Source organism: Phocoena sinus, chromosome 2, assembly GCF_008692025.1.
Source record: "Phocoena sinus isolate mPhoSin1 chromosome 2, mPhoSin1.pri, whole genome shotgun sequence".
Classification (NCBI taxonomy): Eukaryota; Metazoa; Chordata; class Mammalia; order Artiodactyla; family Phocoenidae; genus Phocoena; species Phocoena sinus.
Genome location: NC_045764.1, coordinates 37,135,587 through 37,163,194, shown reverse-complemented (window position 1 = coordinate 37,163,194; position 27,608 = coordinate 37,135,587). Strand labels below are relative to the sequence as shown.

Here is a 27,608-nt window from a genome sequence, read left to right as displayed (position 1 = left end):
TAGTCAAGGGACTCAACTGTGTACACCAGCCTCAAGGCCCCTGTGATTAAATTTTGTGCTTCAGTAAATATGCAAACTACTTATGTCATGAACTTTGGAGTCATTCTTTTTTTTTTTAGTTTTTTTTTTTTTAACCAAAGTATAGCTGATTTACAATGTTGTGCTAGTTTCTGGTGTACAGCAAAGTGATTCAGATACACACACACACACACACACACACACACACACACACATATATATGTATATTCCCCCCCCTCCTTTGGAGTCATTCTTGAATAGTCAATACTTGGGATGTTAGATCTGCAAAGGCTAAGGACCTAAGGTAATAAACATTCAGGCTAAGGCAATAAATATTCAAATCAGAGTCAAAATTTTTGTTAGGTTAAATATCTTTGCCAAAAAGCAACAAAGCCACATGTATTAATAACATTACAAATATTTCTACTCTTTGAATAATTCTACCTATGGGAATCTATGTTTCAGAAATACAGATGACTCACACACCAAGATGTTTATTACTATATTATGTATAATAAAGAAAAATCAGAATCAACCAAAATATCCAACATATAGTGAGAGTGGTTATGAATTATAAGTCATACGTGAAGAAATATTATTAAACTATTAAAATTATACTTATAAAGTATCTTAACTTAGGGAAATAATGATTATATTATGGCTAAAGTTTTTTAAAGGATATAAATACAGATAATGATTTCACCCACATAAAAGATGAAAAATAACTAAAAACATTCAAATGGTTATTTCTAGTTGATGAAATATAGATAATGTTTTCTGTTCCTTTATCATTTTTATATATTTTCTAAATTTTACACAATGAGTATGTATTACTTTTACACTGAACGACAAAGAATTAAGGACCAAGCTATAAACAATGTATTACTTTTCCTGAATGTAAAAGTTTAAAAATGGAAGCTAAAAAAGAAAAAGAACACTAGAACCAATGTTTTTCTGCTACAGTTCTGTGTACACAACCTGTCTCTAAAACTTGATTATAAGCTTCTTAAACGGACATTCTCTGAGTTATCTTCATAAGCCCAATAATAGCTTTCCCTTAACAGGCACTCAGTAGATATTTATTAATGGGTAAAGTCAGGGCAAGTCACAGTAGCTGTTTAATGTATAAGGAAAGTGATTTTAAGAGTAAAAACAAGTATTTCTTTGGTACCTACATATGCTTGGACAGGATAAAAATGGTTGGGTTTGGGGAGGGTGGCGCTTTGGTCTGACAAGCACAGGAACAGAGGTTTGCCATGAACATGGAAGACAGTGAACAGTACCCTCTATGGCAGAAAGGCCAGCACCCCCGGGGCCAGCGGTTCTCACGCTTGCTTTCTGCCTCACACAAAGCACTCAACTTTCAAATGCAGGACCCGTGTTCCAGCAGGTATACCCGGGGTGTTCCCACCCTCCAAGCGCTTGCCCACTTCTCAATACAGAAGCCAACAGCAATGCTATGTGGGGACAACCTTGACTTAGTTCCAATTACCTTTTTTTGTGTGTGTGTGTGTTACGCGGGCCTCTCACTGCCGTGGCCTCTCCCGTTGCGGAGCACAGGCTCCGGACGCGCAGGCTCAGTGGCCATGGCTCACGGGCCCAGCCCCTCCGCGGCATGTGGGATCTTCCCGGACCGGGGCACGAACCCGTGTCCCCTGCATCGGCAGGTGGACTCTCAACCACTGCGCCACCAGGGAAGCCCCTGACAGCTTATTAATAAGAACAAATTGCTTTTGACACAACTCACCACGGAGCCCAGTGCTCTGTGGGTGACACCTTTGCTGCGAGACACCGCAGTAACGATAAGACATTAACAAGCACCGATGGCTCCAGGCACGGGCACAGTGCCCCACACGCACTATCCTGGTGTCACCTTCACCAGGACCCTGGGAAGCACACTCTTAACACTGCTATTTTACAAATGCAGACACGGAGACTTTTAGACTTAAATAGTCAGAGCTAGAACTCAACCCAAGCCTATGCCAAAACCCGAGAGGTAGTATGGCCGTAGAGGTAGCCATAGACGAGTTGGTAGAAGTAATTAGAGTGGTGGTAGCGGCCTGATGGGGGTGGGGTAGGAACAAAACCACTAACAAGAGGAAAGACGTGCAACGTGCTCACCTTGTGCCAGACACTGCTCTAAGAGTGTTATCTATATTAACTCACTTATTCCTCACGACAAAACTCTGATATCAGCATTACTGCCATCCTCACTTTACAGGTGAGGAAACTGAGGCTGAGATGTTCAGTGACTTGTCGCAGGTCACCAGGTTGGAAAGTGGCAGAGGCTGGATTTGAAATCAGAGTCCTACCTTTTGGCCATCATACCATGCAGCCTCTGTGTTGCGCTAAAGCTTTTACTCTAAAGCAAAATGTCCATTGGCACTTCAGTCCTCGTGGTATTTCTTTTCCAACAGACCTCTGATTTTATCCAATAGATGGACTTTTCAGGAGAAATTCCCATCTTTTCCTACTTTTCTGGCATAAAAAATTTAAATTGATGTAATACAGTTCAGTCTTTAAAGCACTATTTGGAGTATCCACGCTATTTCTGACCCTCCATTACATGAACACTTAGGAGCACGTGAAAGGCAGAATGAAAGTGGCAATATTCCAGGTCTCTTGTTCAAGTTCTCATGGATGCAGATGTTCCTAATTCAGTGTGTGGAGCCAATGTTCCCTTGCCCCTTATATAATATCAAAGGCCTTTATTCTGGATGACTAGAGATTCATGAGTTGTCTACTCTTTCATTCTTAAGTTTTCTATTCAACACGTATGGTTAGATAAAAAGGGGGAAAAAAAGGACTACTCAAATCTGTATTAAAAATACGACAACCATATTCTTGGTCACAGTTCCTATTTTGGGACAGATGCACATTCCAAAACTATTAAGTAAGCCCCTAACCTTCTGTGCTTCTCACTGTTTCCTTAGGCAGAAGAGAAGAACATCTCATTGGAAGTCAAAACCAAAGGTAAACCAGGGAGCAAATCAAGCACAGAGATAGATAGTAAAAAACAAAAAAACAAAAAAACCACAGTTGTAAAGTGCACATAGTTTGGGAGGTACAGACTCCTAAATAGAGTTTAGGGACAAATTCAGAAAAATAACATTCGCTGAAAAAGAAACTAAGACATAACATAAAATAGATATTAGTAATCAGTGAAAATCTTTCCTGGAAATAACGTACGCTAAAATAACTAGTAAATGTGGTCTTCCACATCTCACGCAGAAGCCCAAGGTCACTTCCCTATCTCATTTTACCTAATAGTATTTGGATAAAAGGGTATTGTTTTGGAGCTGACAGAGACCATGCTGTATCAAAGAGCAGGGCTGGCTAAGATTTATGACCTTGGGAACAAAATTCCCTCTCACTTTTAAGTTTTGAGCAGATGACTATGCCACAAAAGCCACAAACTCTGATGAAGGAGCATACATAAACAGAATTTAGTTAGTGGCTTGGGAAGGAGTCAGTTATCTTTACACCCTAGTTCTCTTAACTCACTCCAGCTCCCAAATCCCTTGGTCAGTGCTTCCATGCCTCCCATTATCTCAGTTTATCTTATGGATAATTATTATTATCCCTATTTTATATACCAAAAAAACAAACAAAAAAACGCTTAGAGAGGTTGAGGGAAAGCCCAGGATCACAGATCAAAAGAGTGATAGAGCCAGGACTCAAGCCTAGGTCAGCCGGACACCCAAGCCATACTCCTCATCACACTACAGCCTCCTCCTGCGTGGTACCCAGAGGAAGCAGAGGCTTAGGGCAAGTTCACCTTGCAAGTCACTGCCAAAATTCCAGGAGAGAGAACTAGAGGAGAGATGGTCAGGAAATATGAGGAGCTGGGAAGGAGCTGATGGTAGAGATAGACGGAATTTCTGAAGACCAATAGATGGCACAAGAGGCTGTTCTGAGGTCTCTGCAGAGACTCTTTCATCTGTGACCCAAGCCATAACCATTTTGGGATGGTCTCTGAGATTCCAGGATCACTCTTTTTTTCTTTTTTTTTTTGGAATTTTTGAATTTTATTTATTTTTTATACAGCAGGTTCTTATTAGTTATCTATTTTATACATATTAGTGTGTATAGATCAATTCCAATCTCCCAATTCACCCCATCACCACCACCACCCCACTTTCCCTCCTTGGTGTCCATATGTCTGTTCTCTACATCTGTGTGTCCATTTCTCCCCTGCAAACTGGTTCATCTGTACCATTTTTCTAGGTTCCACATATATGCGTTAATATACGATATTTGTTTTTCTCTTTCTGACTTACTTCACTCTGTATGACAGTCTCTAGATCCATCCACATCTCAACAAATGACCCAATTTCATTCTATTTTTATGGCTGAGTAATATTCCATTGTGTATATGTACCACATATTCTTTATCCGTTCATCTGTCGATGGGCATTTAGGTTGCTTCCATGACCTGGTTATTGTAAATAGTGCTGCAATGAACATTGGGGTGCATGTGTCTTTCTGAATTATGGTTTTCTCTGGGTATACGCTCAGTAGTGGGATTGCTGGATCATATGGTAATTCTATTTTTAGTTTTTTTAAGGAACCTCCATACTGTTCTCCATAGTGACTGTATCAGTTTACATTCCCACCAACAGTGCAAGAGGGTTCCCTTCCCTCCACACCCTCTCCAGCATTTGTTGTTTGTAGATTTTCTGATGATGCCCATTCTAACTGGTGTGAGGTGATACCTCATTGTAGTTTTGATTTGCATTTCTCCAATAATTAGTGATGTTGAGCAGCTTTACATGTGCTTCTTGGCCATCTGTATGTCTTCTTTGGAGAAACGTCTATTTAGGTCTTCTGCCCATTTTGGGATTGGGTTGCTTGTTTTTTTAATATTGAACTGTATGAGCTGTTTATATATTTTGGAGATTAATCCTTTGTCCATTGATTCATTTGCAAATATTTTCCCCCATTCTGAGGGTTGTCTTTTCATCTTGATTGTAGTTTCCTTTGCTTTGCAAAAGCTTTTAAGTTTCATTAGGTCCCATTTGTTTATTTTTGTTTTAATTTCCCTTACTCTAGGAGGTGAGTCAAAAAAGATCTTGCTGTGATTTATGTCAAAGAGTGTTCTTCCTATGTTTTCCTCTAAGAGTTTTAGAGTGTCTGGTCTTACATTTAGGTCTCTAATCCATTTTGAGTTTATTTTTGTGTATGGTGTTAGGGAGTGTTCTAATTTCATTCTTTTACATGTAGCTGTCCAGTTTTCCCAGCACCACTTATTGAAGAGACTGTCTTTTCTCCATTGTATGTCCTTGCCTCCTTTGTCATAGATTAGTTGACCATAGGTGCATGGGTTTATCTCTGGATTTTCTATCCTATTCCACTGATCTATATCTGTGTTTTCATGCCAGTACCATATTGTCTTGATTACTGTAGCTTTGTAGTATAGTCTGAAGTCAGGGAGTCTGATTCCTCCAGCTCTGTTTTTTACCCTCAATACTGCTTTGGTTATTTGGGGTCTTTTGTGTCTCCATACAAACTTTAAGAATTTTTGTTCTAGTTCTGTAAAAAAATGCCACTGGTAATTTGATAGTGATTGCACTGAATCTGTAGATTGCTTTGGGTAGTATAGTCATTTTCACAATATTGAGTCTTCCAATCCAAGAACATGGTATATTGCTCCAACTGTTTGTATCATCTTTAATTTCTTTCATCAGTGTCTCATAGTTTTCTGAGTACAGGTCTTTTACCTCCTTAGGTAGGTTTATTCCTAGGTATTTTATTCTTTTTGTTGCAGTGGTGAATGGGAGTGTTTCCTTAATTTCTCTTTCTGATCTTTCATTGTTAGTGCATAGGAATGCAAGAGATTTCTGTGCATTAATTTTGTATCCTGCAACTTTACCAAATTCACTGATTAGCTCTAGTAGTTTTCTGGTGGCATTTTTAGGATTCTCTATGTATAGTATCATGTCATCTGCAAAAAGTGACAGTTTGACTTCTTCTTTTCCAATTTGTATTCCTTTTATTTCTTTTTCTTCATGATGATCACTCTTGGCTTAAGGCAGAGCAGCCCTACTTCCATGGGGGCAGTGGCCAAATGCAGTCTGCCCAGACTTCAGGACCACAGCTGAGGGGTGTTCAACAAGGACTAACTGGACCACAATCTTCTTCTGTGGAGGGGCCAACTTACTCATTTCCATCTTTCTTCTGCTTCATACAGAAATATGTTTCTGCCACCACAGTAGGTGCTCAAGAAATTTTTGAATTTATTTATTGATTATCTATCAATTAATGAGAAGTGAAAAAGAAGAGTAGTTAATCCTCTCTTAGATGAAGTAAGGAACAGGAGAACACAAAGCCCTCCCAGGGTCAGTATGCTGTTTCAGATGTCCACCTGCGTGTGCACACACACGTGTGTTTGTGTGTGTGTGTGTGGTGTGTGTGCATCCAGTTATTTAAGGATAAGCCCTTCCTCACAGCCTTTCAGATTAACTTCCATGATTTATTGTGTGGAATTCTGCCAACTGGAGACATGTGATTTTGCAAGCATCCTCTTTTGAAATATTGATAAATGTGCTTCAGAGTAGTGAAGTGGAAGCTAAAATTTTTTATTTTTATTGAAATATAGTGATTTACAATGTTGTGTTAGTTTCTGGTATACAGCAAAGTGATTCAGTTATACATATGTGCACATATATATATTTTTCATATTCTTTTCCATTATGGTTATTACAGGATACTGAATATAGTTCCCTGTGCTATACAGTAGGACCTTGTTGTTTATCTATTTTATTTTATTTATTATTTTTAAAATAAATTTATTTATTTATCTTTTTATTTTTGGCTGCATTGGGTCTTTGTTGCTGCACATGGGCTTTCTCTAGTTGCAGCAGCTTCTCTTGTTGTGGAGCATGGGCTCCAGGCACACGGGCTTCCTTAGTTGTGGCACGTTGGCTCAGTAGTTGTGGCTCACAAGCTCTAGGGCACAGGCTCAGTAGTTGTGGTACACGGGCTTAGTTGCTCCGAGGCATGTGGGATCTTCCCAGACCAGGGCTCAAACCCATGTCCCCTACACTGGCAGGCGGATTCTTAACCACTGCGCCACCAGGGAAGTCCCTATGTATTTTATATATAGTAGTTTGTATCTGCTAATCCCAAACTCCTAATTTATCTCTCCTCACTCCCTCTCCCCTTTGGTAACCATAAGTTTGTTTTCTAAGTCTGTGAGTCTGTTTCTGTTTTGTAAATAGGTTCATTTGTATCATAGTTTCGATTCTACATGTAAGTGATATCATATGGTATTTTTCTTTCTCCGTCTGACTTACTTCACTTAATATGATAATCTCTAGGTCCATCCTTAAATTTTTTATATGAAATTTAATCAGAATACTTTTCTTTCTTTTTTTTTTTTTTTGGCCGCACTGCGTGGCTCGTAGGATCTTAGTTCCCAGACCAAGGATTGAACCCGGGCCCTCAGCAGTGAAAGCATCGAGTCCTATCCACTGGACTGCCAGGGAATTCCCCCAGAAAACTGTTCTTGTAATCCAAACAAGCACTTTAGCCAAGACACAAAAATCTCACTGACTGATGAAGGAAAGGAAGGAGGGGAAGATCATCTGAAAGCACTGGGTTTTTAGGGCCAGGTGAAGCCTTAACCCAGGGCTGAAATGGGGACTCAGGCACAGCATAAAGAGGGCCAACCGCAGGAGCAGCCACCTACCACATGGCGCCTACTGAGACCTGAAGTGTGGCTAGTGTGAGTGAGAAACTGAATCTCTAATTTTATTTCATCTTAATTAAAGATGTAAATCTGGCTCGTGACTACCATACTGGACAGCACAGGTTTCGGTGGGGTTGGGAGAATGAGAAGAGCAGAGGAAAAATAGAGGTAGAAAGTGATAAATACAAACTTCCGACTTCCAAATTGTTCCTGAGCACTATTTGTGTTAATAACTGATGGTTGTTTCACACTTGACAGTTTCCAAAGCTCTTCTGCATTTTATCCTGCATTCACTAGATGCTCATAACAACCCCATCAAGTGACTGTCATTATCATGATTCACAGATGAGGTTTAGAGAATTCCATGGTTTGCCTGAGGAGGCTCAGGAGGAGGATGGGCTGCAGGCCCGCCGGTCATTTAACTCCAAGCTGACAAGGTAGCATCCAGGAACCTCAGCTCTTCCTTCAGAAAAAAAGAAGTACAAGATGGACAGATCCCTGTCATCTCATCTTTCTGCCCTGCACAATCTGCGAGGATATTCAGTGAGAATCAGCCTCTCTTGTTTCACTACATAAGCTTCTCACCACCTTGGAATTCAGTTCCTCGAAGTTCAGAGTGCTCCCTGTGCTGTGTGGTGGGTGCACAGATCTCCACCCTTCATCCAAACCTGCTTCTGCTGCCCTTTCCCCCTTGTCAGGCCCCATAGCCCACAGTGAGGAGGACAAGGGCCTGGAGGAGCTCTGAGAGATGCACTTCGACTACAGAAATTGGAGGAGTTTGGGATTATCACAGTGGAACATTTTTTTAACTCACTGAGAAATTCTTTGGCCTAGTATATGATCGATTTATACATACAACACACACACACACACACACACACACACACACATATCCTATGAATAGTGAAAACAACCCAAATGTCCAACAATAAGGGAGCAGTTCAATAAATTGTGGTGCATCCATGTGATAGAATATCATAAATCACTAGAAATAATGTTTTTGAAGACCATTTAAACATAAAGTGTTCATGACATCAAAAAGATACAAAACTATACATGCAGTATGATGTTGATTTTCTTAAAAATATTTACAGTCACAACAAAACTACTGAAAGAAAACAGCCAAAATGTGAACAGGAATGTTGCCTGTTTTCTATAATAAGCATCACTTTTACAATCAGGAAAAAAAATGTTGTTTTTAAAATTTGTCTATGAATATGTAAAAAAGGTTATCTTACCTTTTTAGAGAAAAAAATTATAGGAATAAATTTTTGAGCACAGGGAACTATACTCAATATCTTATAATAACCTATAAGGGAAGAGAATGTAAAAACAGAATATATATATATTTATTTATTTATATATGGGTAAATGAATCACTTTGCTGTATACCTGAAAGTAACATAACATTGTAAATCAACTATATTTCAACAAAAATTATAAAAAAGTATTTCAAGGACCAGGGCTTCACTGGCAGAAGGCTGAAGAAATGATATAATATCTGATTTTACATATTTTATATTGAGTAGAAAATAAAAGGGACTTTTATCAAAAAGACATTTTGTATATAGTAATCCTCATTTGCTAATGATATCACTCTATATTTTGGGTACTGACTCAACTGTTATAGTGAATTAAAAATCTACAACTGTGCTGTCAAATTCTCCTAATTTTACTAGTTTTTGCTTTTTGCAATTTGTTGCTATGTTATTATATTACATACAACTCAAATAATGCTATGACAATTACCAAATACATATACCCAATGGGTTTTTGTGAAAATTAAATAATCTATGTAGCAAGCTTAATGCAGTGTCTGACACATAGCTCATACTCAACAAATGTTGGCTATTATTAGCAGCAGTATTTTGAGGTTAATACTGCTACTTCTGTTTTCCATTTGTTTGAATTTAACCAATGTACCTTGCCAATCTTTTTTTTTTTTTTGGCTGCACTGTGCAGCTTGCGGGATCTTAGTTCCCTGACCAGAGATAGAACCCGCACCCTCGGCAGTGAAAGCGTGGAGTCCTAACCACTGGACCATCAGGGAATTCCCTGCCAGTCATTTTTTAAAGAATCTTATAAAACTTTTAAAGGAAATTCAGCAAAGGAAAGCCACTAAAATTGAACTAGGAGTCAAAGACTCGATTTTTAAGTTCTGCTTCTCCAACAATACTTGCTATGCAAACTCTGGGCCTCACTATACCCACTTGTATTGGTGGTGGGTCTCAGAAAAATCACCATTTTGCATCTGGCCAAGCCCTTCTGCTTGCAATAGGGCTTTCTCCCTTTGGCCGCCAGATTGCTCCCTAAATTATAAACTCTCAGTTATAAACAAGATGACCCAACTTTTAAAAAATGTAGTAGTCAGAAATGTAAAAAAGTATGATTAGTTTTTAGTGATATAATTTGAAAGAACTAGGGAGGTTATGTGAAGGATGTGAAAGGTTACAACTGTACCCAGATAGCACTATACAAAGAGATGCCCTGTGTCCCTCTCTCTGTAGCTGCCTGACAATCAGGCTGCACAGCCAACAGGCGCCCTTGCTGTTACGCAGGCTGCAACGCACTGGAGAACGGCAGGCCCTCCCCTAACCAGAATAGACAGCCCTAGCCCTCAGAGAAGAAGATAATGCCCACTTCCTCTCTCTGCCTTCAGTGTACACACGCCAGGCCCTGCCTAGAAATAGGAGGGCTGTAACCTTAGCCACCCCTGACCAATGACCTGTCCGTTGCTAAGGATTATCAGAAGTTAGCCTGAAAAGCTTACTTTGGTTTACTCACCTGGTAAGTTTGTGTTCTCTGAATAAGGGCCCAATGGGTTAGGTGAAAAGAATGTACTTTTAGATCCTCCATTAGGATAGAAAATTGGTCTTTAACCAATATTAATATAGTGCTATGCTTACCAACTAATGTATTAAGGATCAAGTAGAATAAGAGTTGTGAAAACATTCTGTAAACTCCAAAATGATCTATAAACATAAAAGGAAGTGGACTGTGTTTAAATAACTAATTATAAGCAACTTAACTTGAATCAAAAATCTCTGCTTCTGTTCCGTGTTCATGGATTAGAAAACTCAGTATTAAAACATCAGTTCTCCCCAACCTGATTACAGATTCAGTGAAATCCCACTTAAAATCCCAACACGACTTTTCGTAGAAGTCAAAAAGCTGAGCCTAAAAATCTATGGAGGGGACTTCCCTGGTGGTCCAGTGGTAAAGAACCTGCCTTCTGGGCTTCCCTGATGGGGCAGTGGTTGAGAGTTCGCCTGCCAATGCAGGGGACACAGGTTCGTGCCCCGGTCCAGCAAGATCCCACATGCCGCGGAGTGGCTAGGCCCGTGAGCCATGGCCGCTGAGCCTGCGTGTCCAGAGCCTGTGCCCCGCAATGGGAGAGGCCACAACAGTGAGAGGCCCGTGTACCACAAAAAAAAAAATAAATAAATAAAATAAAATAAAATAAAAACAAAACCTATGGGATGCAGCAAAATCAGTTCTAAGAGGGAGGTTTACAAGCCTACCTCAAGAAACAAGAAAAATCTCAAGTAAACAATCTAACCTTACACCTAAAGGAACTAGAGAAAGAAGAAGAAACAAAACCCAAAGTTAGCAGAAGGAAAGAAATCATAAAGATCAGAGCAGAAAGAAATGAAATAGAAACAAAGAAAACAATAGCAAAGATCAATAAAACTAAAAGCTGGTTCTTTGAGAAAATAAACAAAATTGATAAACCATTAGCCAGACCCATCAAGAAAAAGAGGGAGAGGACTAAAATCAATAAAATTAGAAATGAAAAAGGAGAAGTTACAACAGATACCACAGAAATACAAAGCATCCTAAGAGGCTACCACAAGTAACTCTATGCCAATAAAATGGACAACCTGGAAGAAATGGACAAATTCTTAGAAAGGTATAACCTTCCAAGACTGAACCAGGAAGAAACAGAAAATATGGACAGACCAATCACAAGTAATGAAATTGAAACTGTGATTAAAAATCTTCCAACAAACAAAAGCACAGGACCGGATGGCTTCACAGGTGAATTCTATCAAACATTTAGAGAAGAGCTAACATCCATCCTTCTCAAACTCTTCCCAAAAATTGCAGAGGAAGGAACACTCCCAAACTCATTCTATGAGGCCACCATCACCCTGATACCAAAACTACACAAAGATACTACAAAAAAAGAAAATTACAGACCAATATCACTGATGAATATAGATGCAAAAATCCTCAACAAAATACTAGCAAACACAATCCAGCAAAACATTAAAAGGATCATACACCATGATCAAGTGGGATTTACCCCAGGGATGCAAGGATTCTTCAATATATGCAAATCAATCAATGTGATACACCATATTAACAAATTGAAGAATAAAAACCATATGATCATCTCAATAGATGCAGAAAAAGCTTTTGACAAAATTCAACACCCATTTATGATAAAAACTCTCCAGAAAGTGGGCATAGAGGGAAACTACCTCAACCTAATAAAGGCCATATACGACAAACCCACAGCAAACATCATTCTCAATGGTGAAAAACTGAAAGCATTTCCTCTAAGATCAGGAACGACACAAGGATGTCCACTCTCACCACTATTATTCAACATAGTTTTGGAAGTCCTAGTCACAGCAATCAAAGAAGAAAAAGAAATAAAAGGAATACAAATTGGAAAAGAAGAAGTCAAACTGTCACTGTTTGCAGATGACATGATACTATACATAGAGAATCCTAAAAATGCCACCAGAAAACTACTAGAGCTAATCAATGAATTTGGTAAAGTTGCAGGATACAAAATTAATGCACAGAAATCTCTTGCATTCCTATACACTAATAATGAAAAATCTGAAGAGAAATTATGGAAACACTCCCATTTACCACTGCAACAAAAAGAATAAAATACCTAGGAATAAACCTACCTAGGGAAACAAAAGACCTGTATGCAGAAAACTATAAGACACTGATGAAAGAAATTAAAGATGATACCAACAGATAGAGAGATATACCATGTTCTTGGATTGGAAGACTCAATATTGTGAAAATGACTATACTACCCAAAGCAATCTACAGATTCAATGCAATCCCTATCAAATTACCAATGGCATTTTTTACAGAACTAGAACAAATCATCTTAAAATTTGTATGGACACCCAAAAGACCCCAAATAGCCAAAGCAGTCTTGAGGGAAAAAAACGGAGCAGGAGGAATCAGACTCCCTGACTTCAGACTATACTACAAAGCTACAGTAATCAAGACAATATGGTACTGGCACAAAAACAGAAACATAGATCAATGGAACAAGATAGAAAGCCCAGAGATAAACCCACACACCTATGGTCAACTAATCTATGACAAAGGAGGCAAAGATATACAATGGAGAAAAGACAGTCCTTTCAATAAGTGGTGCTGGGAAAACTGGACAGCTACATGTAAAAGAATGAAATTAGAACACTCCCTAACACCATACACAAAAATAAACTCAAAATGGATTAGAGACCTAAATGTAAGACCAGACACTCTAAAACTCTTAGAGGAAAACATAGGAAGAACACTCTTTGACATAAATCACAGCACGATCTTTTTTGATCCACCTCCTAGAGTAAGGGAAATAAAAACAAAAATAAACAAATGGGACCTAATGAAACTTAAAATCTTTTGCAAAGCAAAGGAAACCATAAATAAGACGAAAAGACAACCCTCAGAATGGGAGAAAATATTCACAAACGAATCAACGGACAATGGATTAATCTCCAAAATATATAAACAGCTCATGTAGCTCAATATTAAAGAAACAAACAACCCAATCCAAAAATGGGCAGAAGACCTAAATAGACATTTCTCCAAAGAAGATATACAGATTGCCAACAAACACATGAAAAGACACTCAACATCACTAATTATTAGAGAAATTCAAATCAAAACTACAATGAGGTATCACCTCACACCAGTTAGAATGGGCATCATCAGAAAATCTACAAACAACAAATGCTGGAGAGGGTGTGGAGAAAAGGGAACCCTCTTGCACTGTTGGTGGGAATGTAAATTGATACAGCTACTATGGAGAACAGTATGGAGGTTCCTTAAAAAACTAAAAATAGAATTACCATATGATCCAGCAATCCCACTACTGGGCATATACCCAGAGAAAACCATAATTCAGAAAGAAACATGCACCCCAATGTTCATTGCAGTACTATTTAAAATAGCCAGGTCATGGAAGCAACCTAAATGCCCATCGACAGATGAATGAATAAAGAAGATGTGGTACATTTATACAATGGAATATCACTCAGCCATAAAAAGGAACGAAATTGAGTCATTTGTTGAGATGTGGATGGATCTAGAGACTGTCATACGGAGTAAGTAAGTCAGAAAGAGAAAAACAAATATCGTATATTAACGCATGTATGTGGAACCTAGAAAAATGGTACAGATGAACCGGTTTGCAGGGCAGAAGTTGAGACACAGATGTAGAGAACAAACGTATGCACACCAAGGGGGGAAAACCGCGGTGGGGTGGGGATGGTGGTGTGCTGAATTGGGCGATTGGGATTGACATGTATACACTGATGTGTATAAAATTGATGACTAAAAAGAACCTGCAGTCTTAAAAAACAAACAAAAAAAACAACTAATGCTAAACTTTCTTTGGGTTATTTATATGGAAATATGTTAATGTAAATGTTTCAGACATTACATGAAATTTCTAAAAATCTTATATATTCTGGTATAATGTTATAAGTCATAATTCTAGTTATTACTTTAAAATGTACATCTCAGAAATAACTAAATTTCCTTGTCAATTGCATTATTATGAACTTTCACCAAATTTTTAACCGTGGTCATTTTTAAGTCTTTTGTCATTTACAGACAGTTCTGGGTGTACTCTGAAGCTTTCACAAAAATGTTTCTATAAAAGGGTTTCATCTTCAAGGAATTCATGGAAAAGACTCTGACAAGTACAGGTTTCTGGTAACTAACTATATTGCTGAACTGAATGAATAAGCATTTTCAGAACTCTAATGGAAAACTGATGAATTCATAAAAGTGCTAACAAAAGTTCAAGATGAAAAAGAAAATTAATTACATGGGACTGAGTGAACTGATGAGGATGATTATAATATTTGTGACTTTCTGTTTGAATAAAAAAAATAATAATCCCACAAGGACTCAGAGGCAAAAAATATACAAATCAATTTTCACTGCAAAATAAAGGCGCGTTACAGTGGAGGATTACTGGACTGAATGTCAATATTATGACATAGTATGAGTGTGTTTCGTGTTTGGTAATTGCAATCATTGTTGTTTTTGTTGTGGTCATCCATTTACAATGCTTGGTGTCAGTTTATTTATCTCTTATAAAAATAAAATACAGTGTGTGTGTGTGTGTGTGTGTGAAAAAAATAAAATAAAATAAAAAGTCAAAAAAATGGTTAAGATGATAAATTTTATGTTGTGTTTTTTTTAACCACAATTTTAAAAAAAAGAAATGAAATACCAAGGGCTGGAGAGAATGCAGAGTCACTGGAACATTGCTGGAATGTGAAATGGTATAGCCACTTTGTAAAACAGTTTGGCAGTCTCTTACAAAGTTAAATATACACTTACATTTGATCCAGCAGTTCCACTACTAGGTGTTTACACAAAAACTGAATGTGAATATCTTTACTCACAATTGTCAAAAGGTGGAAACAATCCAAATGCTCATCAAGTGATGAATGGATAAACCAATTACAGTACCTCCATACAATGGAATACTACTCAGCAATAAAAAGAGGCAGCTACTGATAACTGCAACGTAGTGGGCTGAATCATGTTCCCCAAAAAAGATTTGTTCAAGTCCTAACCCCAAGTACCCATGAATGTGACTTTATTTGGTAAGAGAATCTTTGCAGATGTAAACAAGTTAAGATGAGGTCATACTGGATTAGGATGGGCCCTAAATCCAATGACTGGGGTCTTTATAAGAGAAGGAAGGGGGAGATTTGGACACAGACAAACAGGGAAGAAGGTCATATGGAATGGAGGCAGAGAGCAGAATGATGGAGCTACAAGCCAAGGGACACCAAGGACTGGAGGCAACCAAGAGAAGCTAGGAAGAGACGAGGAAGGATTCTTCCCTAGAGTCCCCAGAGAGCATGGCCCTACGGACACCTTGATTTCACAATTCCAGCCTCAGAACTGTGAGAGAATAAATTTCTGCTGTTCAAAATGTAAGCCACCCAGTTTGTGGTACTTTGTTATGGCAGCTCTAGGAAACTCATACATGCCACAACATGGATGAGTCTCAAATGCAATTGCTAAGTGAAAGAAGAACTCTACTTCTGATTCTGTTTATAGGATACATTGGAAAAGGCAAAACTACATATCAGTGGTTCCAGAGGCTGGAGGTAGGGGATGGGAATAGATTACAAAGGGATATTAAGGGAACTTCTGGGGGATGATGAAACTGTTCTGTATCTTGATTGTGGTGGTAATTATACAACATAACCTGTAAATCTAAAGAAGGTCAATTGTATTGCATATAAATTACACTTCAAAAATGTTTGCTTAAAAAAAATTTATGCTTCTGGGATTCCCTTTTTTTCTGTTTGACAAGAATCCTGGCAAGGAGCTCCTATTGGCCTAATCAGGGATAATGTGAGGATCAAAATAACAATAATAGTTATAGATTATAAACCATGGAAAAAAATAAGAAATCACAAAACCACAAATATAGAAATAAATAAATAAATGTATAAATTGAAAGTTTGATGAGAATCAGGATAAAGTATCTCCTCACAAAATACTTATTAATTACAAAGGAGAAGAGTAACTTCAGAGTGGAGAAGACTGACAGACACCACCTTAACTACGTGATAGAAGTGAACATCATGAAAATGAAAAATCACCCACTTAATGGGATACGATAACAGAACCACCTTTGGCTATTCCTGCCAAAGATGCGTAATCTGAATCCAATCATGAAGAAACATCAGACACACCCCAACAGAGAGATATTCTAAAAAAGAACTGGCCTGTGATCTTCAAAAGTGGCAAGGTCACAAAAGTCAAAAATAATTTCTTTAATGTCAAAAATAAAAGATTGAAAAATTGTTCTAGACTGAAGGAGACTAAAGACAATGTATGCGCTCTGAACTGGATCCTTTTGCTGTACAGGACACTAATGGGATATCTGGTGAAACCTGAATGGGGTCTCAGGATCAAATGGTAATAATGCATCACTGTTAATTTCCTGATTTTGATGGTTCTATTCAGGTTATGTAGAACAACAGCCTTGCTTGTAGGAAATACACGGTGAAGTATTTTGGGTTGATAGGGCATTAGGTCAGCAACTTATTCTCAAGGGTAAAAATACAGTTATTTTTTACTGTACATCCAACTTTTCTGTAAGTTTGTGATTGTTTCAAAGTTTAAAAATTACTCAGAGAAAGAATCCCGGGAAGCCCTGGGTCTGTCACTTCATCCCATCCCCCAATACACAAGGAAAAGGACACTACAGTACATTCTATATTCCTCTAAAGTTGACAGGAAAGTACCACAAAATCGGGATTTCAAACACAGCATATCTTGACAAAGTTCTATCTTCTGAAGCATGAAATCCAGCATAAAGCAGAAATCTACTTTATTTGGATACTTAATGACCCAATGGCCAACATGTAAGATAGTTTGATCTATAGAGGTAGATTTCTAATATAGGCAGTATTATAGTGAGATTCCAAACTCATTAAAGAGAAGATTCCAGTGTACTAAGGTACAAATATGTTCATATAGTACTTTTTCTAATCACATTACATTTAAGAGTTCCTATTAGCACTCCCAAATGGAAGTATCCATTTAAATAATATTTCTGCTTTACGGGACATCATCAAACAAGTGAACCAGATTTCACAACAAAGAAATTTAACACTGAACCTTAAATTGTATAATTAGAATGTCAGCCTCCTAATTATTCAAAGACTAGGATATCTAAATCTAATTCAGATCTTAAAAACAGTACCATATACCACTGTCTAAATCACCAATTCCACATTGTTTTGAACAAGGCTCTTCACTAATATGAATGATTAAAGCACCCTATGACACTGCACTAATCTAAATGCAATATAGGGACTTCCCTGGTGGTGCAATGGTTAAGAATCCGCCTGCCAATGTAGGGGACAGGGGTTCGATCCCTGGTCTGGGAAGATCCCACATGCCACGGAGCAACTAAGCCCGTGCGCCACAACTACTGACCCTGTGCTCTAGAGCCTGCAAGCCACAACTACTGAGCCCACACACCACAACTACTGAGCCCACATACTGCAACTACTGAAGCCCATGCATCTAGAGCCTGTGCTCCACAACAAGAGAAGCTGCTGCAATGAGAAGACCACGCACCTTGACAAAGAGTAGCCCCTGCTCACCGCAGCTAGAGAAAGCCCATGCGCAGCAACGAAGACCCAACACAGCCAAAAAAAAATTTTTTTTTAATTTAAAAATAAGTGCAGTATAGACCACTTATCTATGCTGTAGATTTGTCCTGTCCAGCATGGTAGAAACTAGCCACATGAAGGTAGTGAAACATGGCTGGTACAAATTAAGATGTGCTTTAAGTGCAAAATACACACCAGATTTCAAAGACTTAATTTAAAAAAAAGAAAAAAAAGAATGTGAAATATCTCATTAATGTGTTTTAATATTGATTCTATGTTTAAACAATAATATTTTGGATAGATTGGGTCAAATAATTATTTAAATCATTTAAATAATATTAAAATTAATTATACTGGTTTCTTTTTCTTTAATGTGGCTACTAGAAGTGTTTAAATGACATATGTGACGCACATTATATTTCCAATGGACAGTGCTGCCTTAGACCATTTGTGAAATAACACTCGTATGCTGCAGTAACCAGGAAAAAGAATAACAATGGACTTCCCAGAAGAACACTGAACTGTATCTAAGCCCAGTTTATCTTCAAGATCTAATCTTTTTTTTTCTTTTACTTTTGGCTGCGTTGGGTCTTCGTTGCTACACGCAGGCTTTTCTCTAGCTGTGGCGAGTGGGGACTCCTCTTTGCTGCAGTGCACTGGGCCCCTCATGGTGCTGGCCTCTCTTGCCGCAGAGCACAGGCTCTAAGCATGCGGGCTTCAGTAGTTGTGGCTCGTGGGCTCCACAGCGCAGGCTCAGCAGCTGTGGCGCATGGACTCAGCTGCTCCGTGGCATGTGGGATCCTCCCGGACCAGGGCTCGAACCCATGTCCCCTGCACTGGCAGGCGGACTCCCGACCACTGTGCCACCAGGGAAGCCAAGATCTAATCTTTTCAAGAAAACTTTTTGCTTCTCTTTTTTTTTTTTTTTTTTTTTTTTTTTTTTTTTTTTTTTTTTTTAATATTTATTTATTTATTTATGGCTGTGTTGGGTCTTCGTTTCTGTGTGAGGGCTTTCTCCAGTTGTGGCAAGCGGGGGCCATTCTTCATCGCGGTGCGCGGGCCTCTCACTATTGCGGCCTCTCTTGTTGCGGAGCACAGGCTCCAGACGCGCAGGCTCAGTAGCTGTGGCTCACGGGCCCAGTTGCTCCGCGGCATGTGGGATCTTCCCAGACCGGGCTCGAACCCGTGTCCCCTGCATTGGCAGGCAGATTCTCAACCACTGCGCCACCAGGGAAGCCCTTTGCTTCTCTTTTTACACTCCACTCAGCTCAAAGAAAGTAAGTATCTCAGGTACCTGAAACTCGGAGGCACTGCTCCGCAGCTGGCTCACATTGGGTAAGGATCCTCCATGGTACTGTGTAAGGCGCAGTTGCTGAAGCTTCTGAAATTGAACCTGGGAACAAAGACATTTCAAAGTTGTTGAGAGATGACAGCAAAGATCTGAAAGAAGCATCAAAGTATGGTGTTGTGTAGCGAAATGGTTCAAGAGTGAAAGTCTTGGCTTCAGTTTCTTCTCTACTTAAAACCTTCAGGTTTCCAGTGCTTTCTGGGTTTTGATTAGTCTATTTTTGGAAAGAATTTACCCCTGTGCTAAATGTCTCAGCCATGACAGTGAGGTACTCTTGCACGGTCTTTGAGTGTATGTATGTGGAGGCGCAGCAACAAAAGAATTTCTTAAAATAAACTAAGCCACTGTCCATGACTCTAACACATTGACTATCTTCCCTTCTCCATGCTCTTTTCCAGTCGCCTTTTACATATATGAGTAATAGCTGCACAGTGGTGATCACAACATAGGTACAATCTTGCATGCTTACATCATAACTCTTTTCTATGATATTACATAAGCATTTTTAATGGCTATATGACATTTCTTCTTCTGAATTATTTCCTTAGAACACACTGCAAAGAGTGATTACTAAGTCTCTGGGTTTGGGCCTTTTGATGGCTCTCCATACACACTGCCAAAATGTTTTCCCAGAGGGTATACCAATGTATATATGAGAAAACAGTTTGACCAAAAACTCACTAACACTGGATATTATCATTAATTGGGGAAAAGAAGGAGGTCAACTGAACAGGTATAAAACGGTATCCCACTGTTTTAATATGCTTTTCTTCTGTAAGCTCTTCCTTGCTTCATTTTTCAAAAGGCAGTAAACTGGTTACAGTTCTTGTAAACCCCAGAGTGGTCCAATTTGGTCTTTAAGAGTTCTGCTTCTAAAATAATAAATTACCTCTGTGGTTAGGTAACCCTTCGCACTTGTAATTCATGTAGGGAAGAAAGGGTAGATAGGAACTCCGAGGCAGGTTTTTACCCTTTCATTACTCTCTGTCTTTGTCTAATAATAATAAAAACTACCAGATATGAGCCCCTAAGATGAGCCAGATGCTGTCCTCAGACGCTCTGCCCACTTTATCCCTAACCCTCTCAGCAATCACCAAGGGAGACCACATGATCCTGCTTTTACGAACGTGGAGACCCAGACTCAGGGAAGTTCAGACACCTGCCCAAGGTCACACAGCTAGAGGAGGCTAACTATGGCTAACTCAAAACCCACATTCTTATTTCTCCCATGTACCTTTCCTTTGTTCCATTTCTCCCTCAATGATCATACTATTCACAAGCTCAGAGAAAAGTGAAGTTTGGTTGACCAAAAGCATCGCTGCACCTAAGAAGCGCTCTGATTTTTTGTTTTTACATTTATTATGAAAAATTTCAAATACGTACAAAATAGAGACAAGTAAAATGAAACCCCATCTCTTCATCTTCCAGCTCCAACAATGATCAACTTACATCCAATCTTGATTCATCTTTACCTCCTCCATCACCCACTGCACTCCACTGAAAGAAATCCAGGCATCCTAGCATTCCATATTTCAATATGCATCTCCAAAGATAAGGACTTGTATCTGTTTGGAAGTTTTAAAGGCATATAAAACCCTTTGGCAGCCTTAACTTCCTTATACCCACTGTACTTGATTTCTCAAACATACTGCACAGTAAAACTCTATTAATCAAAACCCAGATCTGAGAGCCAAATATGAGAAGGAAGCCATGATGAGCTTTTCCCATCTATCAGCTAAGTTATAAAGTCTCAGCTTTTGATCTTGACATTCTCAACCAGAAGCATTTGACTCTCTATCCTTGAAAGTCTCTTGACAAAATTCTCAGCCCCCTTGATCTAAAGCCTTTGATTCCTTCTTGCATCAATCCATCCACTTAGTCACTTACATAAAAACGTTTTAACTGTGTGTCAGGTACTGTGCCAGACGCTAGCTTACTAAGATGAATATGTGCCAAAGTTCCTACCTGCAGGGAGTTCTCACAAAGGCTTCAACTCTTACCCAAAAGCCTTGACACTTCAACCAAGCTAAGTTCTAAATCTAGCTAGAGATTTGCCTTCAACCGAGCTTGAGGCTCTCTTAGCGGTCGTCCATATCTGCTGTCCCTACCAAACTGCCCATTTCCAGAGTCTTCAGAGACGGCTGTGCTACAGTAAAAAGAGCACTGGATTTGGAACAGGAAGACCTGACATTGTAAACCGGAGCTCCCATGTGGTTGCACAGATTATTCTGCGGCCTACTTCACAAAGACGGTGGAAGGATTAAAACAGAGAACAGACATGACAGTGGTGTGTAAAGTGTACAGGTCTGGACAACTGCTCAAAATATTATCATTATTGTTGATAACCTCAACTACCTCCTAAACCCTTGAGTAATTCTGACACTTTTCTCTTTTGAAATTTAGAGCCATTGAGCTAGAAAGAAACTTAGAGACTGTCTTCAGTACCGTCATGCTTACTGATGAGGAAAATGAGGACAAAAGCCTGATTAGCCTGAGGCAGAGGTCATGGACTGGCAGGCGACAGGACATGGTTAGCCTACAGAGTTCTGTCTGACCCACATGCTACTGACCCACTCAATGTTTTAAATTTTTAAATTGCAAGAAGCCACAAACATCTGGATTTCCATCTTGTCTTGATTGAAAGATCTAATGACACTGAACCCATATTCTTCATGGCAACAGTGCGTGGGGCTGAGAAATGCCTGCCCCCTTAGACAGGGCTTGGGTTCTCCAGTTTGCCCATGTCCTCACTGTACCCTGTTTACTCCACCACTATGGCCCAAGATCAGCTACCATTTACCATCTCATTCCGCGCCCCTCCACTCATTTTCCTGACCTGCCTCACCCAGTACCTTGAGTTAGCAACTTTTAGCCTATAGTCACACACTTTTAGTGGAATTTTCTCCAATGCCTATATGAAATGAGATCTAAGTCTCACTAATTCCTTTTTGAAAAAGTGTTGTAGTAGTCAACACAATCCCAGCAGGCCTTTTCACAGAAATTGATAATTCTAAAATCTGTAGATGTGCGAATGACCTAGAGTAGCCAAAGCAATTTTTAAGAACAGTAAAGGTGGAAGACTTAAGTTACCTTGTTTCAAGACTGACTATAAAGCTATCGCAATCCAGGCAATGTGCTGTTGTTCAAAAGAGAGATGAACAGATCAATAGAACAGGAGAGAGTCCAAAAATAGACGGATGTATACATGGCCAGTTGATTTTTGACAAAAGTGTCAGAGCAATTCAATGGAGAAAGAAAACTATTTTCAACAAACGCCACTGGTACAATTAGATATCCTAATGGGGGAGAAAAAGCAGTTCAGCATATAGACATTAAGTGTGACAACCATAATCAAACCCCAGCTCTGCCTCTTACCAGCCATGCAACCTTATGTCTCAAGTCTGTTTGCTCTCCTGCAAAATGAGGATCGCTCCAGATACACAGTCCACAGGGTTACTGTGAGAACTACATGAGATAATGAACGTAAAGTGATCAGCACAGTGGCTGGCAAAGAGATAATGCTCCATATTCAGCCCAAATCTAATCTTTCTAGTCTCCTCTATTCCTCTCTGAGGCCTCACTATGCCATAACATATCTATTGTTTGTTTTAATATAAAAGTAATAGTTTTTCCCAAATCTCCCAGCAAAATTAACACTCCAGGTTGATGTGCTATTGATTGTGTGGTTTCTCCACACTACCAGTGGTCCTTCAAAGCCAAACTTCTTGAACAAGTTCCCAACCCTGTCCCACTTCCTCCATTCAAGGCCTCAGTGCCTCACAACCTCCCTTCCACCCAGCACACTGTGGACGCGGTGGCTCCCACCAAGGTTACCAATGACCTCCACATGACTGGACCAAAGAACGAGTCCTTATCACATCAGACCAAGTCAGCAGCACAGGGTTCGGCTGGTCCACATCCCCTCCTCTTAACCATAATCCTCCTGGCTCTCCTCCTACCTCTCTGGTTGCTCTTCAGTCTTCTTTGCTGGCTCCTCCTCCTCTACCTCCCCTTTAAATGGTGGAGCTCCTTGGGCTTCTCCTAGGCCCTTTCCATGTTTCACTCTATGTATAGCAGGGGTTACAAACTCAAAAGCCTACAGGTGCCAAGTATGGAAGATAAGTAAGCGAAGCAGCCCAGAATCACTGTGAGGAAACCACAGGGAGTGACGGGGACTGTGGCAAACTGAAGGACACACCGTGCCCTGTCTAAGGGGGGCAGCAGCTATTCAACTCCAGGCAATTGCTGCCATGCGGAAATGTAGGGTAAGTGTTGTTAGATGATCTCTTTTTTCAAAAGAAGCCAGAGTACAGATTTTAACGTAAAATCACAATATTCACTGTTGGCCCTAATTGAAGAAAAAAAAAAATCAGAGGGCCAAATTAGGCCACCAATTTCTAAGATTTTTTCTAGAAATTCTTCCTAAGCAGCAGAATCTACTCCTGCTGCTATACACCAAAGATTCCCACTAGCCTAGACTTCTCTCCTGAGCTCCAGGACCATATATACAACTATCTGCTGGCCCATCTCTACTTAAATGCTTCACAGGCACCTCAAACTCAGCATCTCCTGACACTGAGTCAGCTCCCGCCTTGCTCCTGCCAGCGCTCCCTCTCTTAGCGGAGGATACCCTGAAATGGCTCAAGTCCGAAAGCTGGGGATCATCCTTGAGTCCTCCCTCTCCCTCACCTCCCTCATCCATTCACCAAGTCTGGTCCTTTCTACTTCCTAAGTATCAATCTGTTCACCTCTCTGCCTCCCTGTTGCTACCACCCTTGCCAATGCCACCATCACATCTCCTAGACTCCAAAGCATTTCCCTGCTACCTCCTCCTCCGATCTATCCTATATTCTGGAGCTAGAGGCATTCTTTCAAAATGCAGATCTCCCCTGGTTCAACCCCTTCAATGACTTTCCATTGTCCTTAGGATCAAGTCCCAAATCCCCATGAATGCCTCATCTCAAATTACCCTCCTCATCCCCTTGCTGAACCTCTGTCCCCTGTGCCTAAAACACTCTCCCCTCCCTCAACACACGAGCATATACCCTCACATGCCTTCCCCACTCCTACTAACCCTTTACGCCACTAGAAGAGGTGAGGACTCCCTATCATACATTCCCAACTGTTCCCCTTTCGTACTATTCATCAAAATGTGTCCTGACTTGTCAAATGAATGTCTTCCCCATTAAACCCTAAAATCTATGACAAGACACTACTATATCCCCAGTGTCCATCCGAAGCCCCAGCACACACCAGAGACTCAAAAAGTATTTGCTAAACAAATTAATAAGATCTTTGAAGCAAGGTACCACGTCTTCACCTCCCCCCACCCCTACACCCCCACTGGGGACTCAAGTACCAACAAATTAATGAATGAACAAAGGAACAGCCTCTTTCCAGGCATATCTGCCTCCACTTTTTTCCCTCTCCTTATAATCCCAGGTACCACCATTGAACTGATCCTCCTAGCATTCTCTTCTCAAAAATTTTCCATTGCTTCCAGGTAAGGCTGCACCCCTAAAGCTAGAGTGAAAAATTCTCTATAATCTAATCTATCCCACCAACTAAACAAATAGGATTTAACTCCAACTCTGAAGGACTGACTCTGATTATATGGAGAAAAAGTAGAAGCCCAACAGACTCAGAAAGGAAAGAGTACCTAGATTGATTAGCGATATCTGTTCCATTTATAAGCATGCCCACCATGGGCTAGTAATGGAAAATCAGTATGTCTGCTATCTGATTATCAATAATGAACTGGATAGATTCTTCTCCATCTGAGATCTTTGGACCCTTGGAACATATGCTTGGGGATCTACGAGTTCTCTACAAGAAGGGTTTCAGTTTTATAATTTCATTATGAAAGTTACCCTTAAAATTTTAAATAAGCAAAGATTACTAGGCAAATTCAGTGTTATCGTTTGCCTTTGTGTGTATGAACACAGTGGAGCCAAGCAGTATTTATTATTTTACTTGCAATTGGTAGAGAGTAGAAAAGAACACAGGCAGAATTAACATGTAAATAATGCCCTGTACAAGGTGAAGGACAAAATGACATCATAATTTTATAGCAATTAGAATAGAGAAAAGTGGTGGCTGAATTGAGTTATCATATGGGGCAGAGCTGATCAGGCTTGCTAAACTCAAGAGAATCTGAGCTACAGGGTTTAGCACTATCTATATATATTTCTTCTCATCATGATAGAAATGTAAGTACAAGAGATATTTCACTTTCTCCTTAACCTCGCTAAAAGAAAACACCATCAAAAATATGATAAATGGCAAGTGACACCTAGCCTCAGGAGTGGGGGACATGACAGGCTGTGGGGTGAACTGTGGCCAACCAGAGAATACATGCTCCATTTGAGGGGGCAGCCATCACCCAGCTCCAGCCAGCTAGCTGTCACATGGGAAATCAGGATGAGTGTTATCGGGTCTCCCAATTTTAAATGTATATAAATATATATATTTAAAGTAGAGATAAAGAACGAAATTTTGACTGTACATTAAAATCTCCAACTTTGATTTCTATGAAAAATCTCCCAATTCTGGCGACAGATTCCAGTTTTCCCAAGCACCAATGGCCAAAAAATATCGCGTCTGCAGCTCAGCGAGCCAGGGACCACTAGTTTGCGACTCGGCTCTCAATTCTCCTTCAGGCTGCCCACACCCCGCCCCCGCTTCTGTACATCCTCCCCCATGCTCCTGATGGTCCTTCAAGGTCAGCATTCAGGATCCTCAAGGCCTGCCTGCCCCGCTCACGCTGACCCTCGTTCTCTGCAGTTCTGCGCGGACACTCCTGTTGGCTCTCCATCCTCCACTGCCTCCCTCGACAGTTACCTAACCTCGCCGAGTGTTTGTCCAGGCTGGCGCCTTATTCCTCCTGGACCCTCCTCCGTCACCAGCAACGCTGTACACCTTCCCAGTTCTCATGAACCATCGGGGCTGAAGTCAGTAAACCGGAGCGATACAGCACCTCCATGGAGGAAGAGTAGCGAAGTCCCACACTCGACATGGAATCACATCTCGATACCCAGACAGACCCCAAACCAGCCCGGGGCCGATCCTGGATTCACTGGTGCGCGGAGCTCTCCCGAAGGAGCGGGTGGGTGCCTCGGGCCCTCCACGCCGAGCAGTCCGGGAGGACTCGCGGGCGGTGGATGTTCGGAGCAGTGAGAAGCCGCACCGCCCGCCTCCGAGCTGTTTGTGATTTCCTCCCCGCGCTCCCGGTCACCCTCCCCCTTAGGCCGCCCTCACTCGGCGGCCCGCCTTCCCGGGCTCGGCCCCTTCCCATCTCCCCGTACACACTGCCCCGCGACCCTCCCACCTCCGCGGCGAGAGCAAACCTCCAGCGGGTGTCGGAAGGCAGGCAAGCGCCGAGGCCGCGGCCGCGCCGGCCCCGCTCCCGGGTTCCACTCCGCGGGCGCGACCCCGCCCGGCCCCGCCATCGCCTCGGCCCCGCGACCTCACACCCGCCGCGCGGGGCCCGCCCGCGGCTGTGGCCGCCCGCCCGCGCCGGCCCGGGCCCTCACCCGCGACAGGGTGAGGTCGGTCATGAGCTGCTCGAAGGCCCGCGTCTCCTCGGCCTGCCGCTGCGTGTGCAGCGCGATCTTCTCACTGAACTTCCGCGGGTTGGCGCTGCCCGAGCCCGGCGAGGCGGCCATGGCGCGGGCCCGGCGCAGGCAGGAGGGGGAGACGGCGGGCGCGGGCCCTGCGCCTCGGCCCACCCGTCCGTCCGCAGGCCGCCCCGGCCGCCGCCCGAAGCCCGTCCTCCGGCGCGACCCGGCAGTGGAGCCGCCGCGGCCCCACAGCCAGCGAGCGCCCGGGAGCGCGCCGAGGTCCGCCCCCGCGCGCCCGGCCCCGCCCTCGGCGCGGCCCGCCCGCCGCCCGGCCCCGACCCGGCTCGGCGCCCGCCACCGGAGGGCTTTCCCCGGTGTCCCGAGCCGGGCTCGCGACCCGCCACGCAGACACTGAGGAAACCCCGTCAGCAGAGCAAAACGCATCCGACGTGAGGGAGCAGCTAGGGTACCATTTTTCCAAAACGCTCCCTCGTAGGGACGTCCTGGCCTTTGGATTTACGTTACAACGTTAGAACAGTTTTAACATCCTTCTCTCCCGGCTTTCCTCCAGT

The 27,608-nt window shown here is 41.3% G+C and overlaps 1 protein-coding gene across 4 annotated transcripts in view; it reads right to left on the bottom strand.

Moving 5' to 3' along the window:
• The window catches only part of CRTC3 (CREB regulated transcription coactivator 3), a 100,794-nt gene extending 73,503 nt beyond the window's left edge, over positions 1-27,291 (bottom strand). Inside the window, exons 1-2 of one of the 4 annotated variants that reach the window (XM_032623448.1) lie at positions 27,010-27,291; positions 19,424-19,522 (exon numbers count right to left, since the gene is read on the bottom strand). In XM_032623448.1, the coding sequence (XP_032479339.1) occupies positions 19,424-19,522; positions 27,010-27,141 (231 nt within the window). In that variant the 5' untranslated portion in view covers positions 27,142-27,291. Of the gene's footprint in view, positions 1-19,423; positions 19,523-26,823; positions 26,941-27,009 lie in introns of those variants that run through there. The other 3 variants (XM_032623447.1, XM_032623449.1, XM_032623450.1) reach the window with 3 other exon arrangements.
• Between the last annotated feature and the right edge of the window lie 317 nt (positions 27,292-27,608).